Raw genomic sequence first — 20,471 nt, 5'->3', positions numbered from 1 at the left:
ATTTATGTTTTTTATAAGTTACGATGATATATTAATAATCGCCATATAGTCGGTAAATATAAATTACACGTAATGTTGTGCAATGTCCAAGGCAGACAACAGATATCCTCTAATGGATCCTCCAGTGATCTATTAGCAGTTCCATATCAACTTAAAGTTCGCACGAGCTTCGCTCGTAAACGCATTTATGGTCAGTTCGAGATAAGCAATATCCCCATGTTAATCTAAACATATAATAGCGGCAAGCACTTTAATCGTCCGAGGAATTACATCGACGTCCAATTAGTCCTGGATTCGTTTAATGCTCGAAAGACCTACTTCGGTATCCCGGAGGATTCATGACGCCGACCCAATTTCAGCAGAAACGGATGTAAAATGTCAGGAACCTCGTTTGACCTTTTAGCACGGTCATGCGCGCGTACGTAGGTACGTTAGCAAGATGCATAAATGATTTTTTTTTAAAGGAATGTCATCGAAAGAATTGCCGTGCAATCTCGCAAGAGACCCATTCTCTTGCTTTCTCATCGAGTTTTCCCACGTTTCCGGACTATTAACCGAAATTCCTTTGTTCTATGTAATCAGCACGAATGCGGCGTAACGTATTACATCATTTACCTGAAGCGTAGGAGATTTTTTACGCCTCGCTTCTCCACGTGCCGACCCAAACACGCACGACCCACCACAACACATTCGCGTTATTAAATTCTTTATCTAAGCTGTTGGCTGTGTGTACGATAGATTGCACGCGCACATTTTCACACGATGGTATTTGAATCAACACTGTGGTCACTTATTTTCTGCGTCACTACTGCGTTGCAGCGATTTATTATTAGCATCGTGAGTTTGCACTGAACGCCAAGATTTAGTCGCAATCTATTTGCATCATTATGAGAACGAAAAAAAAATATAGGAGAACAATTTGTCTCGAAAGAATGTTGATATATACATATAATATAATTTTCCATATATGATCATAAATATTTATATAATTTCTTAGGATTACTAATATCTATATACAATCACATAAAAAATTAAAATATTCTATAATTTGACAAATATAATTTACATAACTTCTTGTTTAATATTATACATATTGTTTAAACACATAATAAAATAAATGAGAAAAAATTGTTTTCTTTAATTGTCTATTTCAGTTTTTAATAAGTAAGACTTAATCAGTGCAAAAGGTAATAAAAGGATATTTGTTTGTTTCCCTGAAGTTATAAAGTAAAAGAAATTGGTCCTGTGCGGATTTTCGACACTTTTCGCAGACAGCGTCACAATGACTGACATTGGTGATCGATAAAAGCGAACGTGTCATCATAAATGCATCATGAAATCGATTGCAAAGCACTTCGAGGCTTTCGATTGACAGTGATCTCGATTTGAATTGATTTCCAATTATCCGGATGATGAATGACATTATAGTAGTTTCCATAAAATCGTTTTCAAAACTTCAAAACAATCGCGCAAATTTTCCGTTAAAAAAAAAGTGACACGCTCAATGCGTAATTTAATATTTCGAAATAATTAAAGTATAAAACAAAGATATATTGAAAGCCTAAAAAATTATTGAAACAATAATAAAAATTAAATGTTTCTATAAATTGGTAATTTCTTTTTCTTTAGGTAGATTGAAAAAATTAAATAAAATAATCAAATGGTCAATTTTCGATACTTTTATTGGCACCAATAACCTGTAACTTACTCATTAACTAGATTCTTTAATTCATAACACATCAAAGATTGATAATGATAAAAAATGTCCTTATAAGTACGATAAAAATTGAAATGCATAAGTAATCCGTTACCATAATAAAAAGTTTTTTTGTGTTTCTGTATTTACTTCTTACGTTACTTTATTTGACGCGTGTCCCACAATTCAGTATAGAAATATATGAATTGGAAAATCTATGTAGAGAAAAAGAATTGATGTCAAGCTCTACTTTGCAATACAGATAGATAACCACGAACTCGAATCACGATCTCAATGATATCCAATTCCAAGCATTATTTTCTCCCAATTTCTTTCCTATATTAAACTCTCTGACAGAAAGGAATTAAGAACATTGTTATATCTGGAAGAGCATTTAAATAGACGAGACGGCGAGACGGAACACAATGCTGATCACAAAATCTGCCGAAATAGAGTTGGTGAAATATAACAAGGGAGATAAGCATGGACGCACAATATAAAATGTGACTGATGAAGTAACATTTTGTCTTGGCATAAATAAAGAACTAAATATATAAATACGTACTGCTCTTCGCATTTCGCCAAGGGTTTATAACCAGCACGTTTTGCAAGACAACCTTGTTCTTCCATTTGAGGAATTGGATGTACTCTCTCTCGTATTTCTTAACGTAGCCCGAGTTAAATCGGTGCACCACTTGAAAATCAAGAAGCTATCTCACAAATAAAATTAAAGTCTCGTGCTCGGTCGTCTATCGGTATTGTGTTAAACGTAATAGAGATAATCTATAAAGATCGAATGTAAATATAAACATTGTAAAAGAAAAGAAGAAAATAAAGTTATAACAGAAAGTGTATATTATATAATTTAGAAGAACCATTTAAATTTAAAAGAAATATGAAAAATGTATCTTTATCTTTAAAACTTACTGTGCTTTATATATAAATGTTGCAAAAAGTGGATAACATATTGTATAGTATCATACATTAGCAAAACTTGTATGATAATATTTTAGAACTGCAAATAATAAAGTCTTTAGCTAAAAGGGAAATATCATGATATTTCCCTAATTATTTCGAAGCAAAACGTTTATTTTTTTCATGTGACATTAATAGCAAAAAAATTGCAGCGTTTTAACACTCAACATTTTTAGATAACGTTAATTTCTTTAAATGTCATATCGTACCCCGAGAAGAATACTGTCATAATTCAAAAAATTTCGATTTTGAGTTAAGCCCATAAAAAGTATGCCTGCGTTACCTATGTACTATAATAATGTCACAAGCCTATGTGAAATCCGCTGCACGGAGCAGAAATATCTTTATTTTTTTAAACCGGTTATATTATAGTTTCCTGGATGAATAGTGTCATAAGTGAATAGACAAAGACTTACAGCAGACCTCTTCAAGAAACAGTATAATTTAATTATAACAAAAATGTCACAATTATATTGCGTTAGTTATTTCACGATTAAAAGAAATTCAATTAAATTTGTTTTTCCTCTCTGAAAATTGTGAGTTTTTGTTTTTCAGTTGTGACAGTATTCTTCTCGAAGTGCAATATGCAAAAAAATGCAAATATTATATTTTGTTCTTATTAAACAAATAGCATTATTAACGTAGACATGTTCAAGTGTATTTCTCGTTATTTCAAATAGCAACTTGGAAAAGAGATACTCGTATTTTCTGCGCACAATAAATCATTACGGTTATTATTAACCAGAAAATTTTGTTGTATGTTATTTGTTTTAAACATTGATATTTCACTCTTTGTTTTTGAAATCAAGAATTCCGTTTTTCCTTTTAGTATTGCTTTTTCTCTCGACTTGCGTTGCAATAAGAATCATGTTAGTGTTTATGAGCTATTTCGTTTCATACACCATAAAGTTTATCATAGCTCTTTATCGTACCTGTGTGAGTGTTCTGCAACTTTTATCATATTTTGCTGACAAAGAGATATATTATCACATTTCCATGTATGTTATGTGAAGTGCCCTTCTGTGACTAGTTAGTATAAAACAATGTTTTTTTTTTTATATTTTTATTAGTATAGTGAGTTATTTGCAAGTTTAATCCATTCACGATATTTAAGAACTTCTTAAATACACAGGTGTTTTATTTACTCTAAAGTCTATAAATAATTCAAGCGCAAAAACGTAATCCGTATTGAAAAAAACTTTGAATTGAATCGATAAATATTAAATCTCAATGACTGTTAAAATATTCGCCGGATAAAACGGTGCAAAGGAAAATTTTTCGACAATTTAACTTTAAATGTTAAAGTTCACGAAGGCGCTTGCCATTTTCATTGTGAACTTTGATACTCTCAAGTTTCTGTTATTAAGTAAAATTAATTTATTTTAATTAATGAGAACTCTCTTTACTTTCGGTGAAACGTGGAAGTAGAAAACTTCAATTTCTCATTTCTAGAGCAAAGTTTGCTGGATAATTTTGTTTGATGTTCTATAATAATAATAGCAAACAAAATAAAATTGTTTGCTATTTGCGTGGGCGCTCGGTGATGCGATCCGTTAAAGTGCATCTCACTATCGAGGAGAAATCGTTCAATCGTGAAATATAATATATAAGAACAATACGAAACAAAAATAATGCATGAGAATGCTTGTAGCAACCTCTCGCACAATGGTATCAGTAGAGATTCGCCACCAATGGTATATCACAGTGCTATACTTGAATTTCTAAACACGGTTAATTTACGTGCGCGAGAGGTTTCCGTATCTCCGGCACGTCACTCAACTGTTTCCGGCCAGAGCCAAGTCCGACTATGTTTCTCTTCCTACTCTATCATAATGACGGTAAAGCGTAAAAGCTTCATCTATGAATAATTTGTTAACAATATATTAATAGTATGTGTGGTTAGAACTTTTCCAATAAAAAATTATTTCAGCAAACAATAGCGACGATTATATGAATAAGTGATGCTACTTTCTTTGTAAAAAATGTTATACAAAATAGAAGGAATTGTTTTGCGACAAATCTTGTACTAAACAAAAAGATGTAACTTTCATGATAAGTGATACATAAACAAATAATTTGAGTTATATATTATATAGTCTACTGTATTAATACTTATAATTTATAAAAAAAAAGACGAATTATTAGCTGGGAAAATTTTAGTAATACCGCAGTAATCTAGTTAAACTAATCCATATTTTATGAACTTTAGTCATAGAAAATCGAACAAACAGAAACATATCTCTAACTGAAAAGTTGTACCATCTATAGAATTTGCAGAACAAAGGACTGACTGATCCTGGATCAACCTAAAATCCTACTTTCGGGTTTCTATGTCTCACGTTGAATTCGACTGGCTCGTTGAAAGCACCCAAATGGAAAAAGAGCGGTGAAATATCTCTCTACGTTGGATTTTGTTCTTACATTTTACGACTTCAAAACATAAAAAATCCGTTGCGCTTAAATTAACCACGAAGTAATAAAGGAAACCGTAAAATTTGAATTTGATAGGAGAGAGAGAGAGAGAGAGAGAGAGAGAGAGAGAGAGAGAGAGAGAGAGAGAGAGAGAGAGAGAGAGAGAGAATAGACAGTAACTTTGTAAATATAAAGTTGCTGGTAATACGAAATTGAATACAAATTTTAAAGTAAAATATAAAATTGCTTTAACAGTATGTAAATTTGTTGTTTTATCGCATTATATAATTTCAGATTATTAACTTTTTACTCTCGCTTATTCACATTTTATTTTCTTTCTTCCTATTACGTAATACTCATTTTTCTTTTTATTAAAAAAGTGTGTCGTATCACTTGAAATATTCAAATTGTTTCTGTACAGTTGCTGCCAAAATTACGTTTAAAAAAATATGTGACTGCAATCTATCTATTTTTTAATATTGTAGTTGTTTGCAAAATTAAAAAAATTTTTATATCCATTAAAAGTCTACTTCTTTTAGATACAGTTAAAACAAATTTCATAAAAATTTAATGATTTGATATTCAGTTAAAATAAACTTTACACATAATTTTTTCAAAGCTAAAAACAAATCACGACGTGGTGTTTAAGAAATCAATAGCAAATAACGACGCGACTGCGATACTATTAAAAGTAATCAGCCAACCGCAACTTATATAGCCGAATCACGTCATGAAATAGTACTAGATACATCGTCATTTGATATCTCGCTACCCTTTTTATCGATCGATTGACCGCCGCGCAGAGATAGATTTTTTGATCGTTATTGCGCCGGTTGTAAGACGAAACCTCACGATAAAGATCAACTTACTCCTATTCCACTACCGATCTCTTGTGAGCCAAGGCAAGCAAATAAATCTCTATCTACCGCAAATACAAGCACGATGCAGAACACGCTGTAAACAAAACCGTGCTTTAGGCACTGATTATTTGAGCTGGACAGTCCGTCCAGCAAGGAATCAAATATCATTAATAACAGTCCGTTTAATTTTCAAAACTGCGTCTGTCGCAATTCGCAATAGTACTTTAGATCGCTGTATATCTTTACAAATAGTTTTCAAACTAATTTCTAAGTGTTATTGCTCCAGCTGAATCACAGTTAATTGTTCATTCCATGCAGCATTTGCAGTAAAAAATTTAATCTGTTTACCTTTGATTTCTTCAGTTATCCATATATAAAACGCTGCCGTTTAATTTGTATCCATCTCCATATATCTGTATGTATATGTGTATACATATATGTATATAATAATAATTTGTATTAAAAGATTGAGATTAAAAATGATAGCTTGCAAAACACTCGAATGCACCAATTGTTATGTTATCCCTATCAGAATGTAAAGTTCTTTCAAAGTCAGTACCGAAGAATTGAGATGGAATTGGCACAATGCCAAGTTGTGTTGAGTGAATTTCCAGCGAAAGTAGAGCAAACACTGACGTATATGATATGACATATGCGGTCGCATCACGTTGAATCGTTACGTTTCGACTTCCTACCAGAATAATTTATCATCGTCTTGTAATTAATAGCACAAATGTTGGATCGATACAAGAAAAAATTAATTTTCAGCAAAAAAAATCGACGTCGAAAAATGTGACGATTACTTAACAAAAGCTCTTTTTAAATGAACAAAAATTTTATCAGTAACTCAGATTGCACCTCAATCGATATATGTTCGCTTTCTTTATGACGTAAAAAGCAGTGATCTATTAAAGAGAAATTTACTCGCTTCATCTTATACATAAGACGAAGCTTATAAATTGCGAAACTATGGTTGCAAAAGAAAGACTTGTGCAAAATTAATTTGATTGAATTACAAGTAAGATTTTTAACATTCTGTATAAACGCATGTACTTTCTTTCGGAACTCAGTCCTTGCGCTTATTTTATATGTGAATATTGTTAGAGTTAATAGTCATTATTTAGCAATTTGAGATTACATTCAAAAATATTTTTGATATTATTATTATAAAATTTATTAAATTTATATGCGTTAATGTGTTAATAGAAATATTCAAGTTGACATGACAAGAAAAAATAAAACTTGCAATATTTTAATTAACAAGTTTAAAAAAAGATGGACTAAAATCTGTAATTTAAAAATTGCGAATGAGATTTGTTAGAGCTATATGTATTGGATCCTTTTACAGACAATTGTTTTAATTAAATAGTTTAATTAAAAAGTCAAATTTTAATCTTCCTCTGATTAATAAATTTAGAAAATTAAATTTATGTTATAAAATATTATTTTACTGAATATTTACACATACTATTTACTGTTCAATTGCTATTAAATAACTATTTGTTAAAAAAAATAGTTATATATTTTTTAAATAAAATTCACGTGTTCGCGTACAATTGCAATGTATTCGTAAAAATTAAACAGAATGTATTCTCGCAACTGGAATTTTGTTTTCTAGTAGCGTCTTGTTTGCGCACTTGAGACAGTATTAAAATAGATGGGATGTAAACCTTTAAGAATGATTGTTCTCGAAGCAACGCCACGTGCATAACATCACTGAACAACAGAGCGTCCATATAACAATCTCAATAGTTCTTAATTAATCCTAATTTGGCGTTAATTACTTCGGTGTGAGGACCTGCCAGAGAGGCGTATGGCCTCATCCTTTCCCCCCAAAATGTAGAACGTCTTTGCCCGAGGACTAATACGAGAAGTGACGGAGTGGAATTACGTCGTTAACCTCAGACAGCTCCTAAGCTGGCTATTACGTGGAATGTTACGTGCTACTAAACTTCCACCAATTTGTTCGTTTAACACATTTTTAACGTGTAAGACTTTTTTGTAATTTTAAACATCGATAGCATCGTCATCCATTGTAGTTGGTTTTATGGTCATCTTATCTTTTAATAATACAAAATGGACAAATTTTTGTGTGATATGTTAAACTATTTGAAACTTATTCAAAATTAAATGTACGTTAAAACAAATTCAAAGAAAAAAATGTAATATAAAACATTTGAGCAAAAAAATGGTTAAATTAATAATATGCGACAGTTATATTTGAGTTTAATATTTCTATAATGTTGGTTCTTTTTCTCAGAACGTGTTACTGTTATTTTATTTATAAGTTAATATTCAAATATCGGTCACTTATATGTGTTTTAGACGAAAAAAACTATGAAACAATAACTTGGCTATATGCGCCGGCATGTAGAAGTGTAATTACCGATAATGGAATGCGTTAGCCAAGACATTTAATATCTCATTGAGTTCTATGATTGACCAACTCAGTATCGCCTACGTTAATTACTTGAAGCAATTATGCGGCGGTACTATCATTGAGCTCACGTGTTGTTGACTGTTCTGTATTTTGTTTGATTTCTATTATGAGATAAATCGTTAAGAATTATAAGTTTACTATCTGATGTTACAATATCCTAGGACTAAAACAATTATTCAATAATTTAAAAAGTTAAATATATATTTTATATTTAATAACAATGAATAATCCCACGGATGGGGCACTAACTCCATTAGTTTTATAACTTTTTCAGTAAGGATAAAAATAGATAGAAACCAGATTTCGTGACAAAGAGAAAACTTGTTTTAGCATAAATAAAGTAACTTCTTTTGAAATTCTATAAAAATTTGTGATCGAACGAGTATACACGATTCATAATTTAAAAAAAACTTTGTCAAAATTTAGTAGTCCTAGAGAGCAAAATTTAATCCCAACTTTGCATTTACATTCAAATCAGGAAGTGGCACCAGCAGCGACTCGAGTTTGTAAGAATCATGAAGTAGCTCGATTAAATAGCTTAAACGTCGTAAGTTTAGAAACTTCCGTTAAACTGCCTTAAATAATTAAACTCCATGGCAGGCCTCTCCAATATAGGTCACAGCTCTAAATAGAAGCTGGACGTCGTATTAAATCAGGCTGTTAAACCAATATCGTATATAATAGAAGAACAATATGCTACTACGACGCACATTATACTGCGGCATTGTTTCCTGCCAGCTTAGAATAATATACCGTGTCGTTGCTTTTAACGTCCCCGGTACGATTTCCATGTAAAATCTAGAAGTTTGTTCATCTCAATCAATCGTAAATCTCGTGTATATCCTTCGTATATGCTTGCCGACGATCAGTACAAATTATTGCGCAGTTGTGCTCCTAAAAGGCGCATACATAACGCTTTTAATAATACAATTGCGAGTCAGATGATGTGGTCACTCGGTGCTGCGCACATTGGGGTCAATGTCAATATTGTCAATGGCAGTTGAAAAACGCTAACAAATTTCCGCGATGAGTGTTCCAGCGCGGTACAAAAATATTGCGCCGTCGTAATACTTCGAAACGCATATTACAAATACCGCATTTTTGCTTATATAATTATCATCAGACGTCAGATCTCGGATCGCAAGAACTAAACACGGAATATATATTTAAGTTATAGTTTCTATTAGATATCTTTTTTTATATCGCGTATCTTTTTCGAAATTGTGTTATAATTCGAAAACATTCATTTCAGATGGCATGTAATATAACAGTGATTCTGTAATTTTATCGCTTCTACTATCCATTTTTTTTCGTATCATCAAGTAAGTTAAATTTTGTGCGGCTAAGATAAACAAACTCAGAGTAGATAAATATGGACAAAGTAATATAAGAGTGTAGCTAGCTATACATTATTGATGTGTCGGCACGTAAATATGAACTATCTACTATCCTATCAGTCTTTACTACGCATCTACGCATCTACTCATCAGCATAAACTGCAGCTACGATTAAATGCGATACGCGCGTCGAAAAATATAAGGAATAAATAACGCGGCAGTCTCTCAGTTTTTTTTCTCTCTCACCAAAACTTACCCCAATAGAGCAGATTCCTCGGCAGTAGCTGCTGTCGGCATCCTGTTTCTCTCCCTAGAACAAAATGGCGGCGAATAATCACACACGCCTAGCCCTAGCGGCATGTCGTGCCTCTACACCCGTTATAACACACAGATATTTTACAACAATGTAAAAGCTGTTAGCACGATAAGCGAACAACAATGTCATACTTGCGTCAAGCTGTTATTAACAGCATTTTACTAGTCGTTAAGAATCAGCTTCTCTTTGTTCTACGGCAGCATGATTTCCGGCATTTAGCACACCGCCCATGAATGTAAAATTACTGTTTAGAATTATCATTTTCTATGGCCAATTAAACCGGGTCGGGCAATTTCATGCTCGAATGCGTATTTGAATAAATAAAGTTCTCTAAGAAGTCGGACTGAACTTCAGGCATTATTAAAAACATATCGCTCGAATTAAATCAAAATTATATAAAGGCTATACGATTGATAAATGTCATATTTACTATTAATACAATAATTCAATATACTGATGTCTTTAATATTAAAAATACTTAATATATATGTGTGTATCTACAAGATATTTTAATCTTGTGGATAAATAATATTTTGTATTATTTTTCGATTCTCATGATATAATATATTCTATTATTGCACGACATTATAAATCTCGATTTTTAAATTGACTCGAATAATCACAAACTTGTCATTTATTCAGAGAGAGTTGTTCTCGGCCATTCGACGACTCATCCGACAGAGAAGCCGGTTCCGCAACCGCACGCGCTTCCGTCGCGCGCCACGAAGCGATACGGACGGTCGCAACTCGAGCGTTGCAGGGACAAAGGAAGACGACGGATCGCGTGCATGCAACAGAGAGAGTGATAATAACAGTAACAACGATAAAGCCAAGCGATGATGATTACGGTGATTGCAGTCACGCGTGGGCAAAAGGATGCGAGAAAAGCTAGGTGCTATCGGTGTATGCGTGCGAAGCTCGAAGCGTGAGGGAAATGAACGATCTTTTCAGGTGTCATAAGCGTGACTTACCTTCGGTTCTCTTGTCTTTTACACGAATTGACTAAGTACAGCCAGCACCATTAATATCCCAGCCTGAAGTTTGTCTGTACTTACTAATCTACTAATTTAAAAGTGTAAAAACGAGATGTTGGCTTCATGTTTAATTTGGTTTATGTCAAATAAATATATATAATTTTACAAGAAAATATTTACCACGCTTTTCACAAAGTCAACATCTCTAGTATTTAATTTCTTTGAATTAATATGTTTATCGTTTTGATTAAGTTTTTAGCTCTACGAATATCTTCTGTACATTTCTTATGCGTTCTTTAGAAATTTGAAGGGATGTTTATTCGATAATGTGCGCTGTTCGCGTAATTATTGACTTCTTTAAGAAAGGCAAATCGTATATAATTATAGTAGACATTTAATAAAGTTGCCGGGCAATTTATAGCATGCGCGCAAAAATTACAGAATTCCTTCTGGGTAGTGTCATATTCCGGGTTATATTTAGCTTTCGTGTTTATTTAGCTTTTGAAGATGTTTAATTTTGACAGATATGCATTGAGTACCCTTTAGACACTATTAAAACAAAAGATCGTTGTTAGTAATATTAAAGATGAATAAATTGCAAGTGCAGCTGCTATAGCTACATGGCATGTAGCATGTTGGCAAATAATATTTTCTGTTTTTGTGCAAGAATATTTTTCGCGCTTATTTTTCGACGCGGTTGACGCTTTCGTTGCTAAAGGCGATTTTTTTGTCATAAATCTACAATGTTTTCTTCAAAAATTGTTTAACAAAAACAAACGTTAGGGTAAAGTGCATGTTTCGGATCAGATCCTAATTCGGATCAACAAGCGAATGCTAAATTTTATATATAATATAGAAAATAAACATACCAAAGAATAAAACTTTTGAAAAATATGTAAAAATACTAAAAGAAAAAAATTAAGTCATTATATAAAGGTATATATATTTTAAATATTAATTACTTTCACAATATATATATATATATATATATATATATATATACATAAGTTTATGTTACAAAAAATTACAATTTTGAAAATAAAAGTAAGAAATAATTAAAAAAAAATTAGAAACTCGAAGAACTCCAGGTCAACGTTCTGAAATAATGGGAATAGTACGACCTTATTTTTCACGCGAGTAACGATCCGAGCAAGCCATATTTTGCGTATTTGTAGAAGACATGTAGAAGACATGTTGGAGTCATATATCTCTACGTCGGTCGTCATGTGAGAGCATTTTCAGATTCATGAAATTTCAAGATTTCCCTTTATTCTTATATCAGAATTTAAAGTACCGTATTTATCACTTTTATTTTTATTACACACAGCATATATATATAATATATTATATTTGTTGTGTGTGTGAAACGTACATATAATATATCGTATAATTCTATAATTCAATAATTCACTTAATTGCTTTTTTACACATCTATCTATAGTAGTTGGTTTAATCACAATAAAATGATTCTTTTTTTAGTCCGTAGCCGTGCAACGAAAGTTAAAAACCGCGTCGATAATGTTACAATCGATCTCATGAAACTTGTTCGCCTTAGTAGCTAACAATAAAAGCACTATAACCATGCCTCGATGTCTTCGACCTCGAAATGCTCATCGCCCACAAACTCTTTAACGACTCTGCACTAACTGTTCCGTTGCTGATTGCATCCGCTTTGTCTTTCAGCTCAGTACTCATTGTATTGTACATTAGCTTAAGCTAGATAACTCAAAATTTTCTGTATATTGTTTAAAATACTTCTTAAATGTATCACGATGTATTTCTTTAATTTACAAAATTTCAGCACTTTTTTTCGCGGACAAAAATAATTTGATAGAAGTAGGCTGGTCGCAACACACGCAATTTTAATGTAGACAATGTGATTTTTTTAAGGAAAATTAATTTCATACATTTTACACAATCCACAATTTGCGTAATTTTTTTATAGAAAAATATTAAATCAAAAATCACTGATTATTACTGTAATTTGTTTAATGGAAGTCGCTTTATAATCATTATGTTTCCAGTTCTAAATTTTTATTTTTTATTATATTTATAAATAACAACCAATTTTGTAACATTTAATATAATTTGTCTTTTATTGAACTAAAGTTGAGATATATATATATATATATATATATATAATAAAAAATAGTTTAAATAAATATATTAGATTCGCAAACCAGCTTTTATTTCAAGATGCTTATATAAAATATAAAAAAATATACATTTTATTTACAAAAAACTAGAAATACTTGACTTTTTGTTTTAAAAATATTTGTAAATCACTATTCTTAACAAATTGTATATACATATAGATAGATATATAAAAACAATGTCAATAAGCATATGGAGTAATTTTGGATTAATAAATATATGATCGGTAAAAAGAGTCGTAGTGAATTATCAATAAAAGAGCGACTAGATTCGTTTAGAGGTCGAGGAACAGTAAAACGATATATCCACGACTGTGTACCTCTATCTGTCGACCAGTCGACCAGTCGATCTAACCCCATATCCGGAAAATGTCTTTTAAAGCATTACCTTGAAACGATCGAAGCACTTTCGCGACGATCTTCGATCAACGGGTCCTTTTTTCGCATCTCAGCCTTCGGTGAGGTGAAGCTAAAAGCCTTCTTCATGGATTCGAGAACGCTCTGGCCGGTAGTCTGTGTCTGGTCGACGATGGTTGTGCTTTTGTAAACGTCTTCGCCCAGGTCGCCTAAGGACCTGTACGAAGCGCCAGTACCTGCCGGCATGGCGTGACCTTTCGTCCCCCTGTTTCTCTCACTCGAGACGATTTAATTAATCGTCGTGCTGGTCGGGGTTGATGGTTCCCACTGTCCAGATATAGGTGCCCTCTCGGCGAAGACTCGCCTCGAAGGCGCCAAAAGCTGAGGCGTTGTTGCTGATGCCGCTGATGATGATAGGCGTGCCCGAAGCCGATATTGCCAATATCGCACGTCAACAAGGCAAACGAACGGCAAAAAAACAAAAGAAAGAAAAAACAAAGATAAGGAGATTCTGTGACAGCGATCGCAGCGCGATTCGAGGCATCGCATCGGTCATTCGATTGTAAATTGCATCGATTTTTTTTCTCTTTGGAAGAAAGCACCGACAATTATAATCAATTAATATTGATTTTTTGATTTTTATTAATTAAATATTAAATATTAAAAATATTTTTCATAAATTATAAAAACTAACCAATTCCAGTGCAATTAATAATTGGCTTATATAAATAAAAACATTATATTTGTTCTTTTCAGATTTTTATTGGCAACTAGGATAGCATTTATTGCTTATAAAAGATATCAAAAATTCTCTCTACCAGATTTTATAAAATCAGGGAAATAGACAAGTGACATTGGATATTGTTTCATGACAGGTACGCAATTTCATTTCCAGTCATCATCAAATTGATAAATGCACGTAAAATCTTTTATAAACATATTCCGATAATTTTACTTACATTTAGAATTAATTATACTAGTGAATTTTATTGTGTAAAGCATTTATTTTCTTTTTTGTTGAAAGCAAAATAAATTAAGCGCGAACATAATATTTTAATAACATATTCTAATTATCATATTGACGACTGTACACAACTGCGATAAATTTTCATTAACTGCTTAAACAGATATTTAGAGAATTTATATTAATCAGTATTTCAAAACAAGCTTTTCAACGTCTTTATCGTTCGTACTGCTTTTTCTATCAACGCTTTCATTATAAGCCAATTAAATTTTTTTAGTTGTCTTTTTTCTTTCTCTCTCTCATTTAATAAATTAATTCATTCACTGCATTTGTTTCCATTTTGTATAATTGCTTGTTATTTTCACAGAAAATGTTCGAGACATATTTTGCAGTAACTATATATAAAATTGTGGGAAAGAAATTAATTACTACATAAATAAAACGCGAGAAAAAGAGAAAAAGAGAGAAGAAAAATGGAGAGAAGAGGACAGAGCTAAATGATTCGATTAAATATTTTCTCGTACAGTAAATTTGTGAAATATACAAACATTTTTCGTCGCGTATTTAATATAGTCTCTAGTGGTAAACAGTTTTATTGAGCTCCAATTTAATTTCGAAATCTAGATTGTGCAAGTATAGAGAATAGATATAAACACATTTCTGTGAATTCTGCTGTTTGGAATTCCATTAGTTCAGACTTCTGGATGTGAAATCGCGTTCTATTTATGAATGTGCATACAAAAGCTCAAACAATTCCGTCATTCTCACTGAATAAACGAGCAAGCTGCTATTGTTTCAGTGTCCTATATTTTCACGTTTGCCAAATCAACGCAGATTTAATCTGCATTACATTATGCACATGTTGTGACATACACGCGACAATAAATGTACATATTAATTAATAAAATGTGATAAACGCGTAAATTTCGTATAAGTTTTGGTTTAAAATATAATTTTAAATAAAATTTAATTAAAATTAAAAATATTTATATTTATTGGATTAAAATATATTTTTAATACTAGCTGCCCCGTAAAAAGAACAAAGAAACTAATTATTCAGAAAAAATTTGCTTGTTGAAAAAAAAAACGTTGTTATCCAATAATTGTTGCTGCTCAATAATATAATATTCAAGAATTATGTTGGTTACGCTTCAAATTATGTTGGTTGAGACAAATAAATCGGTTAAAAAACAATCAGGACACACAAGTTCAATAGTGTGATTTTTGTTTTTTAATTAAGCAAATCAGCTTGCGCGATTTACATAAAAAGAAATATTACCGATGCCTCGTTCTCGCTAAAATGTGAAAAATGAAATAAGGTACGAGTATGTGTCATGGAATGATCGTCGACATGCACAAAATCCATCGAGCTCGTTCTACGTCGAAAGAATCATGCATGGCGACATGCCAATTGTGAAATATTTATTTATGCATGTTCGTGGAACACTGTTGATAAACAGGAAACGTAATGCTAACAAGAAACAGTAATCAGTGTCTTCTACGTAACTATCTTTAACAGCAAATCAAGCGTGTGCGATATATAATTAAGGAATAAAGTAAAAATTTATAAAACAATTCGGGAGGTTTCTCTCCGAAGTATATTAATTACTGGCCTCATTTCGCGCGCGAGGCTCACGCGGAACGTAATGTCAACTCGTGACAGAAACAAAAAGACGCAAAAAAGGCTTACAGTAAATAAATCGGCACGTGTCGTCGATTCATCGATCAAAAGAGATACGCATTTCCCATATTTCCCTCTAATAATTCCCAACTTATATTGATATTATCGAGAATAATCGATAAGCACACCCAATTTGTTGCACTTACAGATATCATATTTTTAAATATGGGTGCAGCCGTTGATATATGATACACTTGTTAAATAAATCACAAATAATCAACAATATTTATACTTGAGTTTAACATTTATACTTTTGTTGTCACGAGTTGCTTCAAATAAGTATAACTTTTAAATTATACACTTTAGGTCGTAGATCAATCGTTGATCAATTGCAAATGGGACTATACCTTGTTCTTTATTTTTTTGATGAAAAGCTAAATAATTTTTTCGGACAAGAAAAAAGAATATGAATATCGTAGCATCGGTCTAACAACGTGCACGCGGTTCTTCCTGTTAATTAAGATTTCCGTCAGTTGAGAAAATTTATCCCGAGATGCGACAAGATTATATGTTGCGGACGTTATTACTGATTGTGAGTTGTCAAGAATGACAACTGCGCTTTAAAGCGAAGCACACGAAGAATTTTCGAGTAAGAAGAAATAACTAACCGTTTTGCAATCAAATACTGCAAAAAGTGGTTATTTAGAATAATTATTGGATAACTAATTGTTAAAATAAAGAATTTATGTAAATTTTAAAAGAGATTTAATTGCATTAGTGATTATTTGAATCAGAACAGATTACCAATTTCGAATAAGACGTAAGCTAAAATAATTTCCGAGAAGTATGAAAGAAAGGTAAAAGGTGAATACTGAAATAATTCACGAGAAATATGAGAGAAAGATAAGAAGGAAAGTGTCATCTATTTTAGTTTATCCCACTCCAAAGCAAAAGCGTGTCATTCTGGAGTCCGAGCTCTTCAAATATCGATGATGCTGAGCGCAGCTGGATCAGCTGCGGGCTCGGCTTGCTTACGTCTTAGGTCTTAGCGCCTCGCGCTAACAGACGAGAAATCGATCCGGTCAGAACCTTTCCGGGCGAAATATGTACGCACTCGTGTGATCACGCGGTGATGACCAATTCGCGGATAGACTTCTGCGCGCGTGTTGTAAGCGGGGTCCCCGGAAAGTCGCGTATTGATTTTTCGCGTGGATACTCGCGTGTAACGGGGTTAACCCCGTTTCTCGACATCTAATTTTTGCCCGAGGCTAGCCGACTTGACGTCCACAGAATTGTACGACTGATCTACGACATTAGGGATTTTAATAGCTATAGGTTACGGCAGACATTAAGTCATATTATATTATTTCCAAAACATCAAATACGTTAGATTTACATAAATTTCAAGTGTATCATTGATTTACGATTAAGAGTCGCAATCGTCGAAATTATGCATGGTCGATCGTTTGATGACGTAATTATTGATACCAGCTACCAGCTTTGAATAGAGGAGCATATTATGTCTTAGAAGTATCCGTTATGTAGATCAATATGAAATAAAATATTTTCTATATAATTATTGTAAAATTATATAATTGAATATCATGTGCATAATTATGTAATTTAGTACATAATTGAGTTGTGAGTTGATTGTTTCTGATATTGGTTTTGTTTATCGAGGCCAATTTGGTAGACCTCAAATTGTTACAGTAATTAAATTACACAAAGAAACGCATTTATTTTTAGTACAAACATGAAGTTTCTGTTCATATTTCAATTTTTTATATTGAATTTGTTAAATCTTTTAAAAACGTATAATAATTAAATCACAGATCTCTCTCTTTCTCTCTCTCTCTCTCTCTCTCTCTCTCTCTCTCTGTCTATCTTCCTATCTTCCTCATTGATTATCCAATGAATAATGTATTGTACATAACAAAATAAAGTTTGATATAAATTTTTAGAAAGAATTTCTATATGCTATCTTTATGCTCCACTTTAGCACATTTTCTACCAAAGTTAATATTCTGTTAAATGATTATAGCTGGTTTTAATGTCTCGAAAGTAAAGACTAAATTCTCGATCCGAGAAATCTTATCGCCGCTGACAGTTTACTCGACAGTCCCAAAGATATTTTTTCCATTGTGCAACTTACGTAGCATTCATCCTGCATGTTTCGAGAGTCGTGGAAGCAGCTGCAAGCTGTTACATTTGCGATCAGATATAGCGGATAAGATAATTGTTGGACGCTGGTAGAAACTAGAACGCGATGGTTCTTATTTGCTTCTCTTTTAAATATAATATATAAAGGTTATTCTTAATGACTGAAAATTATTTCAATCCTTTCGAAAAATCAACACGAGAAGCTACTAATTATTTTCTAAGTCCTGATTCAAAACTTTGTCAGGAGATGCAAATAATTTAAAAATAATTAGAAGTTATCAGTTAACTTTTTGCAGGTATTAGGCTTCAGGTTCCATACTGAGAATGATTACTCTGTGAAAGTTGCCATTATGTAAGTATGCTGCATACATCCAATTCCTAGGAAGAATCTAGGAGTAGGAGGCGATTTTGCCCGCATATATCGTTTACACATTTCTTCCAAGTTTAGTTAAAGTAGCTTTTATTAAATGTTTAAATTTTTGAAAATACAAAGACAGAAAGAGAGAGAAAGAGGGGGAGAGAGAGAGCTGGTAGAAAACAGAGAAGTAGGATCAATTTCTGTAAGCCGCAGTAATAGCACGCGGGCAGGTATGCTCAATCGAGAGTTAACGACACTGTCACTGGCTATTTTATTCTCGCGACGTCTTTCCTGGGAACGATCGATTGTTCAGTCTAACCCCGTTTCTCGCCCCCGATGGAACCGATTCGCCTAGGAGGCGAAGGCTACAGCGAGATCGTTCGCGTGCAATCGATCTAGCGCGCCAAGTTCGACCTTCGGCAGCGCCGCATGACACAACGTCATCGACCGCGGTTCGCCGCTGCAACCTCCGTCAACGACGACGACGACGACGACGACGACGATGACGAAGTCCGCGTGCGGACGCGAGATACCGATGCGCGCGCGAGCAAGCAACTAACACCAACACGATTTCACGAGCGCGCACACCGAACACACTCCATTCGAACTATACGGATGTAGCGCTGATCGATAGGTCGAAGCGGTCGAGAGATTCCCGAAGGGATGGCAGACAAAGGGCGGAAGGGTGTAGACAGGTGAAGAGGACAGCTGGTCTGTGGGACTCACCTCTTCCTGCGTGAGTTCCGCTGCGGGGTCGGCGTGCTGAAGAAGAGTTGCAGCTTTCGCGCGGTCTTTAAACGCGATTGCTATGAAAATACCCTAATGGGCCCGTTTGCGCCTCGATCACGGTACGGTCACCTTGTTCAAAAAGTGAAATTCGCGTAACTGGAGATAATCGCGCTTTATACGACTCGATATCCGATCGCCTGCTCGATACGCGGTTTTCGACGTGACGTTACGTGACGTGCCAAGACGGAGCACCGTGACGAAACTGACGTTAAAGAGCGCACGGTGGTTCCCAACGACGCCTCGTACGATTACTAAATGCCCGAGTGCACGGCTGCTCCGACTACAGACTAGTCAATGGGAATGCGCGTTGCTCCATGCGCGGTATACTCCGGATCGAACCGGTTACGGATAGACTGCCGACATCTGGTCACGAAGAGGCACACCCGGCCTGTCACCCGCGTTCAGATTTCCCGCTGCGCATGCGGAGACCGAAGGTGACCCCGAAGGCTCTGCCGGTCGATTATCAGAGGAACTTCCAAGAGACTTACCCTGAAGAGGAAAGAGCGAGTCCCTTTTGGTTCCATCGACACAGCAGAAAACCACGATACTTAACGTTGATGCAATGTCAATGCGCTCTTGCGCCAGGAGATGGAATTCGCATAAGTTTCTGTAACGCTGCATATTAGGATTTTTGAATCTTGTGAAGGATAACTGATTAATGCGCGCTCACGCGCGCAAAAGGTAGAAGGCAAGCGATGATTTACGATTGCTGCTAATCTATAATATTTAATTTATGCTGATGCTAATGTATATATAGCAATACACACTGAAAAAAATCTGGTTTGTTTATTTTCCACCAGAAAATACTAGTTGAATCTACCTGGATCTGGTTAAATTAATACGGATTCTGGTTGCATTAATTGGAAGAATCTGATGGTTCGTTCATTTTCCACCAGAAGTCCAATTAATTCAATCAGAATTTTGTTCAATGCACTTTTTTATTTTCTATATTCTTCAATTTTTATATTTAATTTAATTTAATTGTTAAATTCATTAATTAAATGCTTAAGTCTCTTTAAGTAACTATTAATAATCTATGCTGATGCTAATGCATATATA

General features: G+C 33.5%; 1 protein-coding gene across 7 annotated transcripts in view; it reads right to left on the bottom strand.

The window, feature by feature from the left end:
- Mesk2 (misexpression suppressor of KSR 2) overlaps positions 1-19,712 on the bottom strand; it is a 32,048-nt gene extending 12,336 nt beyond the window's left edge. The window contains exons 1-3 of one of the 7 annotated variants that reach the window (XR_013256351.1): positions 19,350-19,707; positions 13,552-13,924; positions 9,977-10,030 (exon numbers count right to left, since the gene is read on the bottom strand). Coding sequence is in view for 4 of the 7 variants with exons in the window: in XM_077402698.1 (XP_077258824.1) it covers positions 9,977-10,030; positions 13,552-13,766 (269 nt within the window). In the remaining 3 variants the exon portion in view is untranslated. Of the gene's footprint in view, positions 1-615; positions 775-9,976; positions 10,031-13,551; positions 13,925-19,349 lie in introns of those variants that run through there. The other 6 variants (XM_077402698.1, XM_077402699.1, XM_077402700.1 and 3 more) reach the window with 6 other exon arrangements.
- Positions 19,713-20,471: the final 759 nt, after the last annotated feature.

The sequence above is a fragment of the Temnothorax americanus genome, unplaced genomic scaffold (assembly GCF_048541705.1).
Source record: "Temnothorax americanus isolate GAGA-0224 unplaced genomic scaffold, ASM4854170v1 Scaffold16, whole genome shotgun sequence".
NCBI classification, from domain to species: domain Eukaryota; kingdom Metazoa; phylum Arthropoda; class Insecta; order Hymenoptera; family Formicidae; genus Temnothorax; species Temnothorax americanus.
This window is presented reverse-complemented; position numbering and strand designations above follow the sequence as displayed.